General features: G+C 45.9%; 3 protein-coding genes across 3 annotated transcripts; 2 read left to right on the forward strand and 1 right to left on the reverse strand.

Moving 5' to 3' along the window:
* Positions 1-5998: 5998 nt before the first annotated feature.
* ACET3X_004717 (uncharacterized protein) lies at positions 5999-6440 on the forward strand (the record flags this gene model as incomplete). The annotated part of the gene is made up of 2 exons (XM_069451161.1): positions 5999-6111; positions 6167-6440. 2 exons carry the CDS (start codon positions 5999-6001, stop codon positions 6438-6440), a joined length of 387 nt encoding a protein of 128 aa, XP_069306761.1.
* A 1808-nt stretch (positions 6441-8248) lies between these two features.
* ACET3X_004718 (uncharacterized protein) lies at positions 8249-9212 on the forward strand (the record flags this gene model as incomplete). Its single annotated transcript, XM_069451172.1, has 3 exons — positions 8249-8945; positions 8994-9109; positions 9162-9212. The coding sequence occupies 3 exons, from the start codon at positions 8249-8251 to the stop codon at positions 9210-9212; spliced, it is 864 nt and encodes a 287-aa protein (XP_069306762.1).
* Positions 9213-14627: 5415 nt separating this feature from the next.
* Positions 14628-20526, reverse strand: ACET3X_004719 (uncharacterized protein). Its single transcript, XM_069451183.1, has 4 exons — positions 19594-20526; positions 17705-19526; positions 16887-17630; positions 14628-16833 (listed from the first exon to the last, which is right to left on the reverse strand). The coding sequence occupies exons 3-4, from the start codon at positions 16990-16992 to the stop codon at positions 14792-14794; spliced, it is 2148 nt and encodes a 715-aa protein (XP_069306763.1). The 5' UTR covers positions 16993-17630; positions 17705-19526; positions 19594-20526; the 3' UTR covers positions 14628-14791.
* Between the last annotated feature and the right edge of the window lie 514 nt (positions 20527-21040).

The following is a 21040-nucleotide window of genomic DNA, read 5'->3' on the forward strand; positions in this document are numbered from 1 at the left end:
GCTATAGCTATTATATACCTCTACTAAGCTTACTATACTTAATAGAGTTAAGTATATAAGTAATATTACTATATATATATATATAGTATTAATGTTATTATAAGTAAAAGTAAATATATATAATAAAAAATATATTATTTAGCTACGTAATTATATAACTATAATATAATATTTATAGTATCTTATATTACGTTTCTTACTAATAGATTATAGTAAGTTAATTATTACTATTAAATTTATTTAATTATTACATTATAGTAGTTACTTTAAGTAGTTATAATAGAGGTTACTAAGTAATATATTTTATACTACTTAGGTTCCTATCTTATATTATAATTATTAACTCTATATATATAATACTACCTATATACTACTATATTACTATTAGCTTTCTATAGTTATTACTATATCCTTATTATAGTTATACTATAGAAGAGATATACTAAAAACGCTATTATAGTATTAATAATAAAGTATCCTAAACTTATACCTAGTAGTACTTATAGCTAAGCTATACTTATTAAAAGCCCTTTATTATTACTTTATCTATTACCTTATAAAGCCTTAGTTAAAGTATCTTAAGTATTAAGTTTTAAAGTATAGTTATATAAGTTATAATTAAAGGAGTCTATTAATCTACCTACTAAAGGTAGTAAGGAGGTAATAATAATAACTAGTAAGTCTAATAATATAGCCTTTAATAAGGAGTTAGAAGATAACTTTAATAGTATTAATTAAAATTATCTCTATTAGTTTATAAAGCCTATAGCGTTATAGTATTATAAGAAAAGCTAGATCTATAACTATAGCTAGTGTATTATACTATAAAGTAATCCTTAATATATATATTTTATATACTACTATTAATATAAGTATAAGCTTATTAACCTTAGTATTATAAAAGTATATAAGATAATAAACTTAATATCTTCTACCTATTAATACTTTAGAGAGAAGAGATATAGCTATAGCTACCTACTACCTTATATAATAGCTTATTTTATAATAATAAGTATCCTCTAATAAGTACTTACTAGTAATTAGGTTAGCTAAAGTATTATAAATAAGCTCTCTAGCTTTAACTCCTAGCGCTTTTAGCTTAATATAGTTAACTAGCTTATTAAAGCTAACCTCCTACTATCTATATTTAAATTACTAGCTTTTTAATAATTAATATTATTAGCTAATATTTAAGTAGAAGTAGTACTATAAACGTCTTATAATAGTATCTCTTATTATATTATACGCCTATATAACTACTTATAGCTATAGGTTATTATAGAACTATTATAAGTATAAAGTAAGATATATATAAGTTTTAATAGCTAAATAATAAAAAGTAGTAAGTATAAGTTCTTAGGTATTATTACTTACTATATTAATAAGTAAGATAATATTATAGACCTACCTATTATACTACTATAGTTAATAGGCGCCTATAATAGATATAGGATAGTAAAAGTTATTATCTAAATATTAATAGAGTTTAATATAATAGCTTAATATATTAGCTACTTTATACTTAATAATATAAGTAATAATAATACTATAATAAATATAATTACGTAGATAATAGGCTTTAACCTATACTATTACTACCTTTATTATAGTCCTTATATAATTAACCTTATTAGTTAAATACTCTTTTAAGGAGAAAATAGTACTTTATATAATAATAATCCTACTAAGACTACTACTAAAAGTAAGTATATAAGTAAGTAGAAGTATAATAAGCCTTTAGGTATACTCCTAAATATTATTAACTATATTAAAATACTATAGTAATATACTCTTTTTACTAACTTTTAGTACCTTACCTATTATAAGCTACTAGCTAATATACCTCCTAATAAATATAGGATCCTTAAGCCTATTAAACTTATTATTATATACTAGAACTCTTTCTACTTATACTTTAAGCGCGCTATATAGCTTTAACTAGTAATTAATATATATATTAACTACTATATAAAGTATATATAAGATAAGGATACTTATACTAAGTTATAGTATAATAAACTACTTTATATACTATACTAGATAAGATTAGATAGCCTTATAATATATAATTAGGTAGTAGTTATAAAGTATATAAATACTTTAAAGCTATTAAAAGCTACTATAAAATACCTTAAGGGGTGTAGTAATAGTAAGAGGTTTAGCTATATTACTAAAGTTATCTTAGTATTTAAGTATATACTTAACTACTATAAATTACGTATACTAGCTTATAAGGCTATTAAGTATAATATTTATAATAAGGTACCTAAGGACTACCTTATAATTAATATACGTATAGCGTAGGTAAAAGCTAGTAAGTATTATACTAAATTAGACCTATTACCTACCTACTATATAGCTATAATACTCTACTTATATTACTAATTATATTATAATAAATCCTAGGCTACTAAGAAACCTACCTAGCTTAAGTCTAATAACTTTAGTTTCTATAGCTTATAAGCTTAATATAATACTAGTTAACTAGCTATATAATACTAAAAGGTACTATTAAATAATATAGATAATATAATTAATAGTATTATTAATCCTATAACTATTAGTAATAGTAATAAAGTAGCTAATACTAAGTATACCTAGTAGAAGCTATATAAGTAGTAGGTAGAGAAGGGTAGTAAGTTTACTAATAACCTAATAAAATACTAGTTATTAATATAGGATTACTATCCTTAACTTAGTAAGCTTATACTTAATATACTATCTATCCTAGTATTAAACTATAAGTATAAGTATATATTTAGTAAGTTAGGTAATCTCTTAGAGCCTTACTAATAAGGTATATAACTATAGCTTCTAGTAGTAATATAGTATATATAATAGTAGTATATAGCTAGTCTACGTAATAATAAACTTAATAATAGAAACTCTATAATAGATAATAAGATAGAGGCGTTATATAGTATAAGCGCGTAGGACGTTAGAGATAGTAGTACTAATAGCAATTTAGAAACTTAACTCTAAAAAAAGCTATAATATAGCTAATACTACGTATTTATATAGCCTTAAAAACACTTTAACTATTAAGCTAATTAAGCTAATTAATTAAGCTTATTAATTTTAACCTACTAAGCTAATTAAGCTAACCTAGTGTATAGGTACGATACAATCAAGCTAAGCTAGGGCACCTAGCTTGCTTAGCTTGATTGTTGACAACTCTGCTAAATACAGACTGCAAACTGAGACTATCGCACGGCAAACTTCTACCCGCAGCAAAATAGACCACGTGCGGGATCCTAAACACCTGCGTTAGCTGAGTGTTTTCAGACGAGTCCAATGGTCGTATCAACTTCCTACAAACCCGCTTCTCCCAAGTTTCGCATCCTTCTCCCTGTCGGGACGGAACTGGTTACATGCGTCCGATGCTTCAAACGCCTCACCAGTCTCCTATCCTTGACATAAGTCGAGAACGAGGCCGGCGTTCCTGGATAGCGAAAGAGGGATACATGCTAGTTTACAAGCATACTTCGATATGTAGTGGATTATCCAATTCACTTGCAACAGAGTAAGGGAAGGGAAAGAGCTGCCACGCACGAGAGAGGAAGAAGGGGTACGGCCAGACGCCTATGACAGCTGCAGATGTCGCTGTAACGAGAGACCAACTGCGAAAACCAATCCTTGCAGAGCGAGCTTGTACTAACATTAGGGATCTAGGATGGACCACATGTGCATCAAAAGCACACGTGGTAGTTGGATAATTTGATGGAAGACGAACGACGATATCGCTTTCCTACCACTCAACCTCTGCCACGTCCACATCCTGCACAATATCAGCATGCGACAGTGTAAATGCTACCTACACTGCGTGTATAGCTTTCGTCAAGTTTCGCCATAGCCAGTATCTTTCCAGGCGCGCATTCAGACTTAGGGGAAGAGCATGACCAGCCATCAAGCCGCCGCTGCCAACAACGGTAGTCGATAAGCAGCGATGGGCTTACAGCTTAGCGGGAACGGTTACCCATGGCCTGCTGCGTCGGTTCATTGTTGAACGGAAAAGCCGAAAACCAGCGACAGTGATACAATTGAGCCTGAACATGCTCTAATCCCGTCGGCCAGATGTTTATACAATCAGACATGGAGGCGAGAGAACATGATTATAAGAAGGCTCGAGCAGTGTGCGCGTGCGTGCTCGGGTTGTACCGCGCTGCCTGGCTTTTTCATTTGTCGATCATCAGACAAGGGCCGATGCTGAAGCGGGCGGAGGAATGTCAGGCATCATGCTTGAGACGAAACTACACGCCAGTCCATTTTCCTAATACTCCTCGGTCTCTCGTCAGCATTCCCTTACCATCCTCAATCGCTCGTTCATCATGCGATGCCATGCAAACCCCAGACCACTCACCAGGTCGACCTGCCGATCACACCCTCAGCTGCACCCTCGAGTGAACAAGCGCTCTCGTTGCATGCTGCGTAATCCACGCCGACATGCATACGTCACTACCTTGCTGGTACAGCCTGTGTGGAATTCTCAAATTTCGACAACAACAAGGCCAAGGCGGAAACGACAATAGATATCTTTTGCTCCATGGCAGACGAAGGAACTTCACTGCCAAGGATGGTAGTAAGATCTGTAGGTGATTCGGTCCCCAACGGCATTGTGGAGTTCGATCCTGGTACGAAAGCTCCAGTGGGATAGCATTATGTCTTCACTTCTTCTACACCTCGAGTGCTGATCCAATCTTACTAGACAACCGCCCCAATTGGCAGCAGGCGATAGTAGCGATCTCTTCTGCCGCATCGTGTGATTCCCGAAACCATTGAGCATGAGTTTGGCGAGCGAGTTCACGCCTCTGCTCTTGCTCCTTGACAACAACATGCACCCCAGACAGTGTGGAGACTTGCTTTGAACGAATCTTGACATCACCTACAACTAGAGGCTAGAAGAGTTATCTGTGAAGGACTATACCAACACCGTCGCCCGTATCCAGACACTAAACGAGCGAGACGATAAAGCAACAAAGATTGCGACACGAGACACAAAACGCGCTGGAACGAGCTCTGCACACCATGCAGTGATGTATTGGCGAGCAGAACAGTCGGCAAGCAGGGTGCCTTTGGACCCCAGCCTGACCACAGACTTATTGTCCAAGTTGATGCAGCTAGACCAGACGGATACCCTAAGGATACCTCAAGCCTACGGTAGAGGCTCGCCACAGGTCGATGTCAACTGAAGTCAGTCAGAGCCATCATCCGCTGCCGCTGGCTGGTGTCTTCAAAGATGCGGTGCAGACAGGGATTAATCAAGTTAACAGGGCCGCGATTCCATGCCTCCGTGTTAGCTCTGACCGGCTACTCGATGATTTGCGACAGAGCTTGCTCAGCTTAACAATCGATACTCTGAACAGAGGAGGGCGAAGGAGGTGCTGTAATGAAGCAGATGCGATCCGACGGCGCAATGCGCTGTATTGCTATTGGTGGGGCGAGGAATACGGTTCATACGGTGCATACGGTGAATACGGTACATACGGCGGATACGGCGCACACCGCGCATACAGTGGACCCGGTGCACACGGTACATACGCTGAACACGTGGATATAGTAAACTGCAAAAACGGCCGAAATACGGACGTTCGTCAGATGAGCTCAGGTACTCGCCGAACGACTTGGCAAATTTACCGGATAATGCTTGTGTACATGTGCGTCGTGGTAGGACGGCTAGCGTGATTATCTGTGGCGTCAGAGCCCCACGGCTACCAGGAGTGCTGGCAAACTCCCGGACCTACCGTCGACTAGGTCGCGAGAGGCACGTTTCCGTTACAGGTGCAGACACGGAACACCTCAGGTTCCGGCGGCTCGCTGGCCTTCTCAGGGCGTTGCTTGGACCGAGATGTCGTTGTGGTGCACGAATGAGCCAGCACTGCGGCGACACTATGGCACATGAAGGGGCTGTTCGATTCGCTAATAAACCACGCTGTTGCAGCACTGGATTCGCCACCTAGCAAACCTTCCCTGCTGTTTGAGTCTTGCTTTGTTATCAGGCATGCCTTCTGGACCGCTTGTCTCGAGACGATGCGCGGATGACAACGACCCCAAGTGCCACAAACTTGTTGACGATCACCTCAAGACAGCTGTACCAGCCGCTATTCTTGGAAGGTAATGTTGCACTAGCATACGTTTTTCTCCACCTTCACCTTCTGACGGTTATCAGTGTCCTTCCTGTTGGTGCTATCGTTATCCTATGCTTCCTTAGAAGACACCAGAGACAGGCCAAAGCTGAGGGGAATAAGGCGCGAGAGTCACTAGAGATTGAGATTGACGATCTTGAGCACATTCCTAAGGTGCTACGCGTCACCCATGAGGATGGTTTTGGCAGGGAGTCGATACACAAACCCGGCCGCCCAGGAGCTGCAGGCCCACGAAAGAAGCACGATAACCCAGCTTCTGAAGACTTGGGACGGCGTACATCGCTTGTGAACAGATGAGATGAGGTAGCCATTTTCGTGATAAACGCTCTCCTGTAGCCGAATACAGCACTTTTACCAACTCTATCGGACTCTAAAAAATTGAAATGTAATGTAGTGAAGCGGTGCATTCCCGTGACTAGTAGTGTTCCTCCGCATCTCTGGAGCTGATTGCGGTAGGACCGGAAAAATATTCAAGAGGTGTAGACGTTTGGGTATTCGATTGGAAACGTGATATGATTAAAGTGGGTCCCCGGGCAAATTTATAATACTAAGTCGCGGCACTTATTCGTCCGTTGTAGGCCCAGCCTTGCAGCCGCACAAAACGAGCGGCTTCGCAAAGTCGGACTAATCGAGCCCGGATCGTCCTTCTAACTAAGCAGTACTGTGCTTTGTTCAGACTGGTTTTGATCATAGAAGTCCACTGCTCTTCTAATAGCGCAGTTTACTAGCGCTATCCTGTTTTAACAACCCACGATAGATAATAAGTCTTATTCGCAGGCCATCAATGCAACTCAGTACGATCGTCATCCCTACACAAGGAGAAAGCACACAAGGGTGCATTAATCCGAAACAACTGCTAAAGGATTTTCGCAGCGCAAGCTGCACCTACAAAGAAAAATACGAAGGTGCTTATGTAAAGGCCCGCAATGCTTTCTAGTGCGGCTGAAGTTTGGCCGATTCACGCAAATTGAATAGCCCTTGCACGGCGTCTCGGATCTTTGCCAACATGCAGGTGTTGACCGGACTCTTCTGTAACCGCCTCGAAGTCTTAGCACTGCAGAACATTGCAACGGGCCGAAGCAATCCCGCCTTGGTAGTGTGCTTGGAGCATGCCTCCACGAGAGCGTAGAGTCACTTTCCGGTCTCAGTGAAGGTCTGATGTATCGCGATAATAATTGGATCATGCTTCTACTGACCGAACCTCTGGCCAGGGAAGATGAGCTCCACCTCCCATGTCTCACTATATTGTGGAGCCAACCCCTGTCGCGGACTGAACTGTTTCTCTATAAAGCACTCTTATGTGTGCTCCATCTGTAAGTACACACAAGTGCTACAACGGCCTGGCAAACCAAGGCTTTACTCATTCCTACATTTTCAACTCTTGTGTCTGGCACACGATTGGCTTCAAACCATAGTTCCAATCTCCCAATATCATGTCTGGACTACCTGCCTTCGTCAGCGATGCTCGAATTTCTCTGAATCCATGGGCGTTCGTGGCAATCGGGGTTATCTCCGTTTTGTTAGCAGTCTCATGTATCCGCTACTTGCCCCCGCGCCCTCGCATCGATGCACCAACAGTATTTCCTGAACTCGACACCAAATCCCAAGCAAAAAGCTACTCGAAAGACAGCAAAGCAGCCGTCCAAGCGGCCTATCGACTCTTGCAGCAAGGGCAGGCCATGGTCCGACTCATCGTGGCAGATGGTAGTGAAGTCGTCATGATGAACCATTGCTACTTGAAAGAGCTTCGATCCCTGCCTGATACTGCAATCAGCGCAGAGACAGCAGTGAACAATAGCTTGGTATCGGGGTACTCTCACATCAAGGTGGTCGACGCTGTTGGACAGAACGCGATCCGCTCCGATCTCACACCCGGTCTTCCCCGCCTGATGCCTGTTATTGCATCTGAGGCCCACTCTGCGCTGAGAAGTTTCTTCCCCTGCGAATCTGAGGATTGGGTCCGGATTACGGCCTTTCAAAGCGTCCTGAGGTCCATTACTCAGGTTTCTGCTCGCCTCTTTGTTGGAGGAGACCTGTGTCGAGATGAGGCTTGGTTAAGCGTTGCATCCAAAGCAACTATATCAGCATTCGACACAGCTTACGCAATGAAACAATGGCCAGCTTGGTTGCGACCCATTACTTGCCATTACACGCCAGAGTACAGGGCCCTTATGCAGGCTCGCAAGGAAGGAATTGAGATCTTGAAGAAGCACACAGCCACCGCCTCACAGAAGAATGGGGAGAGAAAGGAGAAAGAGGATTATATCGTGACTTGGATATCCAACAAGAGGCCGCAATGGACCGAAAACTTTGCTGCGCAAGCTGACTTACAACTTGAACTCTCTGTCGCAGCCATTCATACGACAACAATGGCCATGACGCACCTGCTCTACGACTTGGCTGCGAATCCGAAGTATATATCCATCCTTCGAGCGGAGATCAAAGAAGCTCTAGCAGCATCCAACAATCAGTACAACAAGGACTGCATCGTCAGGATGAGCAAGGTTGACAGCTTCATGATGGAATCACAAAGACTCCATCCCCCTGGTCTGACTACCTTCCAACGGTATGTCCTAGAAGATGTTATTCTGGCAGATGGCACGAGACTCCCAAAAGGCGCGACTATGGCTATCGACTCTTCAGCTCGGAATTTCGATCCCGCAATATGGGAGAACCCTGATCAGTTTGATGGCCTGCGCTTCTTCAAATTACGCAAGCAGTCCCAGAATAAAGCGAATCATCAGTTTGTGGCATCCAACCCTGACAATCTCGTTTGGGGTCAAGGAAGACATGCGTGTCCAGGTCAGTGCATCTTTTCTCATCCGTCTATGAGATGCTAACAGGCCATAGGGAGATTCTTTGCTGCGAACGAAATCAAGACCATCTTCGCCATGTTCATACTGGACTTCGATGTATCTTTTCCGGAGGGTGCGACGCGCCCAGACGATGTGGTAAACGGGAACTTTGTACGTCACTCAGCCTCCGCACGAACCGATCAATCACGCTTACCATGTACAGATCACTCCAAGCAACACAGCTGAGATATTGATCAGGAGGGCTCAGGTGTAGCGCCTACGTGTCATTGAAGCCTCTCCTGCATTCCGGGCAGATTAGCATGCACCGAGAGGCGGGCAGAGCGGTGTTAGACTAGAACAGAGTAGTATCTAACAATAGATTCCATAGTCTTCTTCTCTTACGTACTTGTTCTCGCTCGCTTCGTAGGACGCGGAAAGTTCCTTACTCTCTTTGCGCGATCTGGTCGATGTCTACTCTTCTTGCAACCAGGTGCATCCCCTTGCTTGTTGCAGCAATCCCACAAAAAGCCTTCCGGACACTCGTCTCGCACCTCTTCCGTATCGATTGTACCATGAATTTCCTCTTCGTGATCGGCCCAGAAGTCACTGTCCCAATCTACGTCCAGAGAGCCTGAACAAGCTCAGTCAATTGCTACCTCTTCACAAAGGTCCTCTCTCAAGAAGAATATACAACTCACCGCTATACCATACGCAGCTGCTCTTGTGGTTGAGAAGAACGTCGTATTCCTTTTCGCATTGCACACGGATCTCGAAACGCTGCCTGCTTGCTAGTACATCGGATTGGGGTTGGAGTAGTCAGAGTCGTCCTCGGGTCCTGGATCCTCTGGGCTCTCATCGTCGGGATTCTCGCCGTTTCCGCTCGGTAGAAAGCGGATTTTGGTCAAGTGATTGGACACTGCGTCACATATCTTGCTGAATGTAGTATTCTTCCACGATCACGATTTGCTTCTTCTGAGCACGGTTGTAAATACAGCCATCATTTTCGTCTCGAAGCCTGGCTAAACACATGAACCTGATCCAATATGCACGAAACTGTTGATTTTGTTCCAGCCTGGTAGACCCCGACCTGCGCTGAGGATTGTCTGTATGCAATGCTTTGTGTGATCCCAACTCTTGGCATTCTCCTCCACCATGACTCCGAAATCTAGCGTAGCAGCTGACTGAGCCAGGAGATAAACGCAATGAGCAAAATGATGGCGCTCCGTTGTCCACACGACTGTTCCCATCTTGATATCCTTCCAATCTTCGTCTGTGATCTCGCTTTTGCCAGCAGGGTCGTGCCAGAATTGGAACGCCTCGTGGTTGAAAACCTCCATGACAGCTTCCCTGGCCAAGCTTACGTCGCAACGTCCGGGAAGCCAGCGATTACTCAACTCGTTGTATTGGCATTCGCGACTCGTGGCCTCTTCGGTAGAATTTCCACAGGACATGGGCAGGTTCTGAGTTGCAGTCCACGTTGAGCGCTGTATTACTCCGAACGTAGGAAGAATAGTTGCTGCTCCGATAATAGCAATTGTAACCACGAGCAAGCCCGCAGTGAATCGCCAACGCCATATGGATAATTTCTGTTTCGCGAGCTGATGCAGAAGAGACTGTTCGAATGGCTCTTCTGTTTCGTTACTTTCGTCGTTGCTTAACCCAGCATAACGATGCGACGTTCGGAAACGGCCTAATAATAACGAGAAGAAGCCGCCAGAGCTTGTCCTTGTGCTATGGGTGGGCACTTCTCCATCCTTGAACTTGGTTGATGTCATGGAGCTTCCAGAGAGTGAATTTCGCTGCATACTGTTTTGCATTCTCGCACCTGCCAAATGGAGTAAACAAAAGCGTGATCTCGTAGAAGGAAGATATGTTGCAGGAAATCAGGCTGGTCAAAAGCGCTTGTTTCCCTTCATGGCTTTTCCTGACAAACATAACAATTTTAACACAGAGCCGAGGAATTACTTTACGGATAGCTGTGGCTCGATAAGTCCGCTCAGATGAATTCCGGGAGGAGCTGCACTCGATCGGAAATTGTAATGTCGGAATTGGCCATCGGAATGCGAGCCTTTCCCACTTGGTCCGCTCGGAAACAGAAACCCGAATGGCGTAGTCACGCATGTCTTGGAAGACAAACAAAAATCCTGGATAAATTATGATCGAGCAAAATAGTGATGATCAAGATTTCGAATAAATCTGCACATTGCGTGATCTTGGCACACATATTCGACAACTGACGATCTTGGCAACAAGATGCGCTTGTGAGTGACGATTCGGCATACACGGACCTTAACAGGCAAATCTAACGCTTCTAACAGACCATCATTTCTAAAAGATTTGTTTGGGGAGGACCGAACGTATCAGGTTGTTCCCGAAGAAGAATCAAGGATCGCCGAAGATGAAACTCTAATGGAGGTGCCCAAAATGGACGTTCAAAACAGTCGAAAAGAATACCTGGACGGTATTCGAGGTCTCGCGTGCTTCATCGTATACGTTTGGCACTTTTCCTGGCCATATCAGCCCCAGACTTTCTACTCTTACGGATTGGATGACAACAATCGTGGTTTACTCCAGCTACCACTCTTCTCTCTTCTGTACGCCGGGGATGAAATAGTTCGCGTCTTTTTTGTGCTCTCTGGCTTTATCTTGTCGGAACGGCTGATGAACTGTCATCAGAATGGCGATAGTGCCAAGCTTGCTGACCTGGTTTCTTCGATGGCCATTCGTCGTGGCTTCCGGCTCTTCTTACCGCCACTCTTCAGCAGTATCATGACTCTGCTCTGCACCCTGTCCGGGCTCCTGCCAAGTCCAGGCGATGATTCGGTTGCAGACGGACATATCAGGACACCTGTTCGTAGGGCTACATGGTCTGAACAGATCACTGACTGGTTGGAATGGGTTTTCCATCGGCTGCTGAATCCATGGCCTCCGACTCTCTCGCCTGTATCATCGCAATACGGGCCTCAATTTTGGACAATTCCACACGAGTATCGCTGCTCAATGACCGTTTTCCTGATGGTTGTGGCCCTCGCACCGGTCAGACGTCGCCTACGAATTCCGATCCTGTCGTCTCTTTCCATCTATTGTATGTTTCTCAGGCGCCGACAAGAAGAGCTTTCGTTGTTCCTGTTTGGCATGGTGCTCGTCGATCTTGAACATCGTCGTCAAACCCAACCACACCTTTCGGAACTTAGGCGCCTCCGGGGGATTGTAACGGTCTCAGCAATAGTTTCAAGGTGGCTGATTTTTCTATTCGGGCTATATCTTCTGTCCTGGCCTCCCAACCTTGGCTATAAGTCCTCTGCATACAGACTGTTAGGTCGTATTGACAAACAGCATAATCACTGGCATAACGTCGGTGCTTGTCTGACACTTTACGCTGTGCTTCGCATAGAAAGTCTCAAGCGTTTTCTTTCAAAGAGTGTGGTTTTGTACCTTGGGCGCATCTCGTTTGCCCTTTATTGTGTCCACTATATCGTCAACATGGTCTTCGGGCGGATGATGCTCGATCTTGCGTGGAATTTGATCGGAAAGGAGACGGAGCGAAGATATCAGTTGGGATTCTTCATCGCATTTGCATTGACAACGCCGCTAGTCATCTTTGCATCTCATGTCTTCTGCGCTGCTATTGACACGACATCCATTCGCTTCTCGAAGTTTGTCCATCGAAGATTAACTTGTAGGTAGAATGGGTGAGTACAATGGTAAAAGAGGATGTTTCTGCTCTTCACTTCCTAATACGTGATTTTGGTCGTTTAGTGTATCTGGCACGATAGCAGTCTATTGCCCTACCATCGCGATCGATCTTGCTCGAACATGAAACTCTACATCTACTTTGTGTGTTCTGCATCCAAACTTCGTAACGCATGTCACAAACACGGTTCGTTCGAGACTAGGCGATGTGGCAAAGTTTCCGGTCTTTGCTTTAACCTTTGGAGTTTAGGGTGGGCAGGATTGTTCCCACAGCGATTTGCATCTACCAGTAATACCGGCATCTTCGGATAAAACCCTTCATACACGGAAATGGATCCGGTCGGTTTCGCATAGCCGTAGGTAAACTCCAACCTATTATCTCGAGTTCCAATAATGCGAGAGAGCATTTTAGGGAAAGAACCTACATTGATATATACGATTTAGCCTTGTGTTGCCAGAAGCACTCATTCTTCGTAAACATGCCTATCCACGAAGAGAAATTCCGCGACGACAGATCATCACAGACATCGCTTCACGACTTGCAGCATGAATATCTCAAAGAAGCACACTTGTTGCGGTCAGAACCACTCAACTTCAGGAAACACTTTACCTCACAAAAGTCTCCAACCCGAAGGTCACGATGGCAGTCCTTGTTCCATATCCTGCAGGCTGCATTCTTTCTCAGTGCTATAGTTTGCATGTGGATCATAGCTTTACAATCCCTCCGAGCTACATCAGTCTCAAGACCAATCCATGGTTCTTCAAAAGGCGAAGCTAAAGACTCGATCAGTTCAGGCTTCGGAGAAGGAGGCTATACGTTAGCCGAAGACATTTCTGGCCAGGTGCCTAGATGTACGTACATAAGGCTTGACTCTATAGAAACGCAATAAATCGGAACTGACGTCTTCCAGTCGACACCCAGCTTTGGATGTTTTGGAATGACTCCAAGCTCCAGATCGAAGATCCGCGAAAGGCAACCCATGAAGATGAGGTGTCTCTCCGCAAAGCATGGGAAAGCATTGTACCTGGTATGCACACATCCGAGCAATGTCGCCGAAGGATAGAGACTGACAATGTTGTTCAAGAGGGCAACGGATTCATCACCGTAAAAGATCCTGCGTCTCCAGTTTTGCCCCCGCCTATCAATCGACCGGCTGGCTCTGACATGGACCGCTTTTGCCTTACTGTTTTTCATCAACTACATTGTTTGGTAGGTTTCCTATCATCAAAACACGTATATCCCTGTGGAAAAGGTACTGATTTGTCATGCTAGCGTGGGATCCAAGAAGCATTTTACAAATTCGTCAAGGATCCCAACACAGAACCGGAGTTGGGCCACTTCAATCATTGCGTCGACTACCTACGTGAAGGCATCATGTGCTATGGCGACACGGCACTCGAAGGCCAAAGTACCTACACCTCTAAGGAGAGAGCGAATGGCAACGGCTCGAATCATGTTTGTAAGAACTTCAGGACAGTTCTGGATTGGGCAAACATGCGAAGCTCGAAGAGATTGTCCAGACTGCACAATGAGCACACATCCAACGCATAAGCTGCGGATGATACGGATGAGTCGACCAAGAGGACGCTGTGGGTTGCATGTCCCAGCGCTAACGAACAGCCGATTTGAAAGCTCAGGCTGGGGATAGGTTCAGAATACTATCTTGCATATCTTTTGTACGACTCTTGCTTTGATTGAGACGTGTGAAGTCTTCTATCTCCAAATCGGGTCCTTCGCGTTCGCGTCATACACGTTAAAATCATGTAAAGACGGATCGACAGCGTAACCTGGAATGCGCTAAGTAACAAAGTTGAAAATTTCCTTGTGAAGTATATGCTGCGAGTTTTGCGGGCTTCCACGCGCGGATGGAGTTTCTACTTGGACTAAAAGACGCTTTACACTCCAAAATCTAATGTCACGTGTTGAACAAAGACGGAATGCGACAGCCATCAAAACACGGTTACACAAGAGTAGATGATTGTCTATCATATAAGTGTTGGAACAAACAGACTTGATCAAAAGGTTGATTTGACTGTATTGTTGATATAGTGCTGCTCGGCTAAGAGGCCAGAATCAGGAGTATATATATCCGCCTGCTTGATCACGTGATTGATCCATCTCCTCTACCACAACCTACCTGCTCCAACAATGATTTAACCCTAAACCAGCTCGATAATACCTTCTAGGCATGGAGAATTTGGGTCGTAGCCTAGATCAAGAGAAACAGAGTCAGGCTCAGAGCTTGCATAATCTACGAAGAAGGTATCAGTGATTACTATATCTCGATAGTCGCTGATACTGTCGGCATCACCATATAGGCGTAATGGTGAAATCCGAATGCGATACTCCCCAGGAGATGCCCAAGTTCCGTTTGGTAAGATGCCTGTCCAGTGGAAGAAATGTGTCTCGACTCGGCCATACCCGCCTTTCCGATGCGTTACATCAGTGGTGAAGAGTGGCGTTGATTGGTACTCATCTGTTGCAGAGATGAGATCCAATCTGATGACGCGAGAATACATGGACATATCGACCTGGATTGTTGGCAGCACAAGTGAGGGATCTACTTTCCAGTCACTCTGATGCTGAAGTCGAGGCAGTGTGAATATGGTTCCTGTGGGCGCTTTCGCCAGCTGACGACCTTCAAATTTGGCCATGTAGGCATCTTCCCGAGTGACAGCGGCTAGGAAAGTTGTACCTTGATCAGGCAGGGTATGTAGGGATCTGACTTGGCAAGCAATACCTGCGTATGAAACGCTTTGCAACAGGCCGGACGTACTCTGTATGTCGATAAAGCCGCTGTACAGGGGACAGCGGTCTCGAGATGCTTCTAAGGGGGAGGTATCTGGGGTGATGGTAACAGTCACAGACTGGCCCACTGCCAAGGACAGGCCATTCGTATACTCAGAGGCTTCTGAAGTACTTGTTTCCGTGCCACTTCCCGCAACCGAGATAGTAATTCCAGCATGGTCCAATGGCTTCAATGTTTCCAAGAAGTCGGTGGTAGCTTCTGCAATCTTGAGTGCCGGGGTCATTGGTACTGGCCGGCGATGGGTGCTTGGAAATGACAGGACTGTCACAGCGGGCCGGGAGGATATGCTGCACCTAAAAGCTTCCTGCCCATCATTCGTGATCATAAACGACAGTTTCTTGTTCGAAAACTCCGTATCGTTGAAGTGAAGACTGGTCTCGGAAACGTGGACCTTGGTTTGTAAAGCCTTGAACGCATTGTATGCTTGTACGCGACCCGCACCTTGCTGCCATACCGAAGCTAGAAAGTTGTAGGTAGCATTCGTGCCGTCGTTGAAGTTAACTGGCTCTGCTGTACGAACAAGAGTTTCCGCTATTGTCCGAGAGTCGACGTCAGGGAAAGCTTCTTTAAGGAGGGCGATACAACCAATAAAGTATGGAACAGCCATTGAGGTGCCAGATTGGAGACCCCAACTACCTAATTTTCGTGGAATGGTCGATAACACTCGACCACCTGGGCCTAGAAGCGAAGCGACGGTGTAACCCTCACCTGAAGGGCCCCATTCACTGAACGTGCTGACTTCACCAGCGGTTTGTAGGTTAGTCTGCCATGTAATGACCGGTGGCAGGGTCAGATTGGCATCCAGTCGTAGTCGAACCTCGCTGTTTTCCTTGAGCAAGGAAAGCAGCATATTGCCAGTCTCAGAGCTGACACTTCCGCCACCAGTGATGCCGTCGAGCCGGATTTCTAGATCAAAGACGGGGCCAGGTTGATTGTCATAGACCAGGACAAATTGCCCGCCAGCCTGTGCAAGGTTATGCATCTTATTCTTCAAAGAACAGCCTCCACGTCGGATAAGAACCATCTTGTCCCGGTAAAGAGTAGGGTTGGGAGTGATTTCTCCACATCCATCTTGGGAAACGTCCCGGTTCTCGCTCAGCGCCACAATCTCAATGGACTCTGGAATGGAGTTGTTGAACCAGGCCGTCCAGGTCGGTGCGTTCCATGTTAGGTCGACTATTTCAGAGTTCTTGTTGCCGACCACGGCCTGCCCAGGCCGAAGGATCGAGAATGAATATTCGGGTTCAAAGGATCCCACAGCGTAGGTATCAGGCCCACCGCCATCCGGAGCCGCGGCTGACCAAGTGCCGTTTCTTCCGTTGTTTCCAGCCGCGACAGCAATAAAGGTGTGGCGTTGCCTGTTGATTCTCGAAGTCAAGGCTGATAGTGGGTCTTGATTCATGGTCATTATGACAAGGTTCACCAGGTAGTGGGTGAATACTAACCATCAGAGAACGGCCGGGAACCACTGCCGAGGGACAAGTTGATTAGATCGACGTTCCTCTCAACAGCTCTCAACACAGCGTGGAGAACCACGTCCGAGGTGCTCATGCCGTTGCAGTCAAAGACACGATAATGCTCGACAGAGATTCCAGGAGCTACTCCTCGAAAGCCTATCGAGATGTCGTCGCCAAACAAGATGCCCGCAGTGTGGGTTGCGTGGTTGGAACAATCCCCGTATGGGTCGTCATCTGGGGCCTCCACGTTGGGCGGCTTTACGTTGTCTCCTACGAAGTCGTAGCCGTACTGGACTTTGTAGCCTTGCCCGTAGCCTGCCCCTAGGGCTGGATGGAGATAATCCAGGCCGCCATCGATGACTGCAACTGTCACCCCTTTCCACTCAGCGACATGAGCTGTAGGTCTGCGACTTGCGTCAGGTTGTGTACACTGTTGATCATTGTCTTTGCATCCTCCGAAAAAGCAGGATGGGTAGACGAGTCAGGCGCGAGCTCGGGGCTGCCGATGCTTCTCTCGCGGTATGTCAGGGAATCCCAAACGTGAGCGACACCAAGTATGTGATTGAGAGCTTTCTTGACGTTTTCCTGATGGGGAACTGCCCTGACGAACTCGCATTGGATGGAGAAGCCATAGAAGCCGTCGCTCGTATACTCATGAGGCGTAAATATTGCATGAATATCCGGAACACGAGACGCAATGCTAGTGGCGGCGGCCTTGATAGTTGCAAGATCCTGTTCGTTCTTGATTAGCATCCAACCGATGACATCAAAGCGAAAGAAGTGTATCAGATGCTCTTGTTACTCACGTAATTATCATCGACTTCAACAATCAATCTGGACGTAAACAAGTGGGGCTTTGCTGCTACGCTGAGCTGTGCCGACCCCCTGCCTATCGCACCAACAGCCAACAGTTGGAGCATTAGCGCATGCATGCTTGTACTTCTTCGAGACTCCAGGAGTGTTGATGGTCAACCTTTCTTCTGCAACTGTTTTCAAGCAAAGTTCTGGAGCACTCTCGTGTCCTCCATAGCTCTGCAACCCAACACGCTCGAATCGAATGACACTCACTGCAATGATTATTCCCGGACACTCGCCTCTACCACTCGGATGCATGATACCACATGTAGACCCGCGGAGGATGCATCTCGGATAGGTCCGATCACCCATGCTGTTTTCGGCTAGCCCGCCTATAGCGACCGGAAAACAGTACAATGCCATAGGCCCGGAAAAGCCGGATCTGATGGATAGTTGACTGCGTAGGTGCAGGCAGATCACAGACAATTCCACATCTCCCGAAATGGGGTCTCTGCTAGCCTCGCGAACGGCAAGCTGACCGAGAGCCTTACCCCAAAGAAGCGAGTCGATAAGTGTGTAGTAGCCGCCCCCTCCGTGGAACGGCATCATAGCATAAGACTACCGATCAAACTATGATGCAATCGACTGAGAGTATCGCATACTCTCAAGATGATGGCGCTTCGGTCTTCAGAAATATTTCTGCTGGCAATGTAAAGTCCTAGGTAGTGAAGCTCGGTGGACTCCATTACAGCCTTGCCAACATCGAGCGCAACCTCTTCGTCATCTCTGACATCGTGCCGAAAACATCAAATATCAGACAGCCTCAGAGCTCGTTTGGCGATGTGGACGTCATGTTGCGTACGGGTGCTTATTGGTCGTCCTAGGATGATCACCCCGCTTTCCGCTTCGGCGATGTTCACTCGGCCAGAGTGCTGATGAAGCTCGGTGCGCCGAACCACATTCCCATCCACTTTGTGTCTACTCCATGAAGTTTGCACTCGGATGTCTTCGTATCGGCTACAAGTCGAGATTCCCGCCTCGCTGCGGCGTATAAGAATCATTCGATGACTCCGACAACGTTGCATCCAAGTGGGCGGGTGGAGAGCAGGAAAGATGACTTGGGAAGGACACGCAATCAAGACTTCTATGTTGACCACCAGCTGGCAGATTGTGGCTGCGCCATCAAGCCAGTCGACGTAGTGTGTGTGGCTGTTGAAGCTGTAAACCCGTGGCTTTGACTGCCCATAGTAAGCGGACCCGGTTTCGCAACATCTGGTATTTTTCCACATCAGCGACTGGCTTCTTGTGGAATGTGATGACCAGTGTCCTCCTAAATACATCCAAGATCAGTGTCTGAGCCAAGCATGAGACATCCGTTTCATGCTTGGCCCATGACCCTCGCCGCAGAGACATGTATAGGCGACGCGGAGGGTATAAGACGGCATTGGTAACAATGCGCCATCCGCTGCTGCTGCGTCTTGTCCACCATGTATCGTCTGCCAACGGAGTCAACCTCGTCTACGGACCTGGCCGCTGCTCCTCACGCAGATGCAGCGTTCAGTCCGCTAGCCGTCATCCAGGGTATACACAGCGCGCTTATTGAGAAAAGCTACCCGGCGAGGCCAAATGTGTCTCCATCGGTTCTAGAGGGACTTGGAGAGAGGATACTAGAACATGTCCAGCGCCAGGTCACCGCAGTCCCCGTAGAAACCGGTCGCAACCATGGGACAGATTGGGATAGATGTGTTCTTAGACCAATGATCGCCACGTTCGATATCGTCGAGGAGCTCGGGGTTTGTAGAGGGGATTCAGAGTATATACTCTTGCTTGTCACTGTGCTCTCGTTAGCATTTGAACTCTTGCTCTTGGCAGGCAATGATCGAGCAGAAAGGACGCGTACCTTTCTTAGAAGAACGTTTCGTTTCGTCTTTGTAGAGCCGGAGATATGCTGCAAGGTTGTCGATATCCTTGGTGCTGAGCGTGCTCGACTGATACGGCGACATGCCGGGATGGACGTGCTAAAGGCGATACAAGGAATCCGAATGCTGATCCCGGACGCCATAACATGTAACGCAACATGGGATGGATGGATGTTCAACAACCTGCAAGGCAGTGAAGCCACCTATTATTTCCAACAAACAATACTCAGACGCACTCCACCAGAGCAGGAAGGACGTCTCCCCATGTACGGCGAGGACGCGGCCGATAAGTTCCTGCAGGAAGCTGAGACATTTGCGCCTCTACGGCGTCTTGCATCAAGCCTACATGACGTAAAAGTAAAGGTCTTCTTGAAGTATGGACGTCACTGGGAGCTGAACTTTGTGACTTCCATAGACCAGGATGGAAACCGTTCAACGATAAAAACAGCTCAGGGCCTCAAGATAGAGCTAGAGCCTGGTTGTTCAGCCACTCCAACTGCAGTCCCGCAGAGAATGTCGGTAGAGATGCCCGCAGGCTCAGCCGATGGTTTCACTGCTACAATATATATTGCCCCAGGTTATGCGCTGCGCGTGGATGACGTGGAGACAGTCATGGAGAGGACAAGCGAGGTGAATCGGTCGGTCATCGAGAGTGCAATTGGGGTATTCGAGGTTGGTAGAGGCGATTATTGTATCAGACGGGTGAATTGTGGTAGTCGTGTCATCGTCCATAATGGTAGGCGATAGAGCACGCGGCCGTTCTCAGATGTTGCGCGTCCGGCTCATGATCACATTCACGTCGACAGACTGGATACGGAGAGGCATAATAGAACAAATATACTAATGGAATTTATCGCATGATCGATACAGAGATGTGGAGGTAGATGACACCGCTGTCCTTTCGCGGAGTGGTGATGGTTTGGTGGTGTTCGCGACTGACGCGATGACGCGGATGACTGCGCACGGCCCAAGATGACTAACACACATTAGCCTGTTTAGAGACGGTGCACTTATCAAACTCCGCGTCCATCAGCTGCGAGCCCATTTCAACCAAATCGTCGATATCAGAAGCTATGCATATCATGCGCATTTATAGAGGCTGTATGTTTGACCGTCCGAATCTACTGGTGATGAACAATGTGGACCCTCTTTTCACAGTGAGCTTGGGTAGGCACTTCCGGAAGACCCTCAAGCTTCTAGATGGAACAGCAGCGCCGCTGTCCGCTCACCGCGTAGCCATGACCTCAGCTCTGTAGAGTCACGCAGCCAGAAGTCCATTTGTATCGTGACTACTAAAGCCTTTCCCCTAGATGCCAACATTCTACTACAGCCTGGAGTTCTAACCACAACACTACACCGTACCGAACATGTCCACCACTCCAGCCGCAACAACCTCACAAACTGCATGCTGCGACTTGTGCTCTACTT

The sequence above is a fragment of the Alternaria dauci genome, chromosome 4, assembly GCF_042100115.1.
Source record: "Alternaria dauci strain A2016 chromosome 4, whole genome shotgun sequence".
In the NCBI taxonomy this organism is placed as follows: Eukaryota; Fungi; Ascomycota; class Dothideomycetes; order Pleosporales; family Pleosporaceae; genus Alternaria; species Alternaria dauci.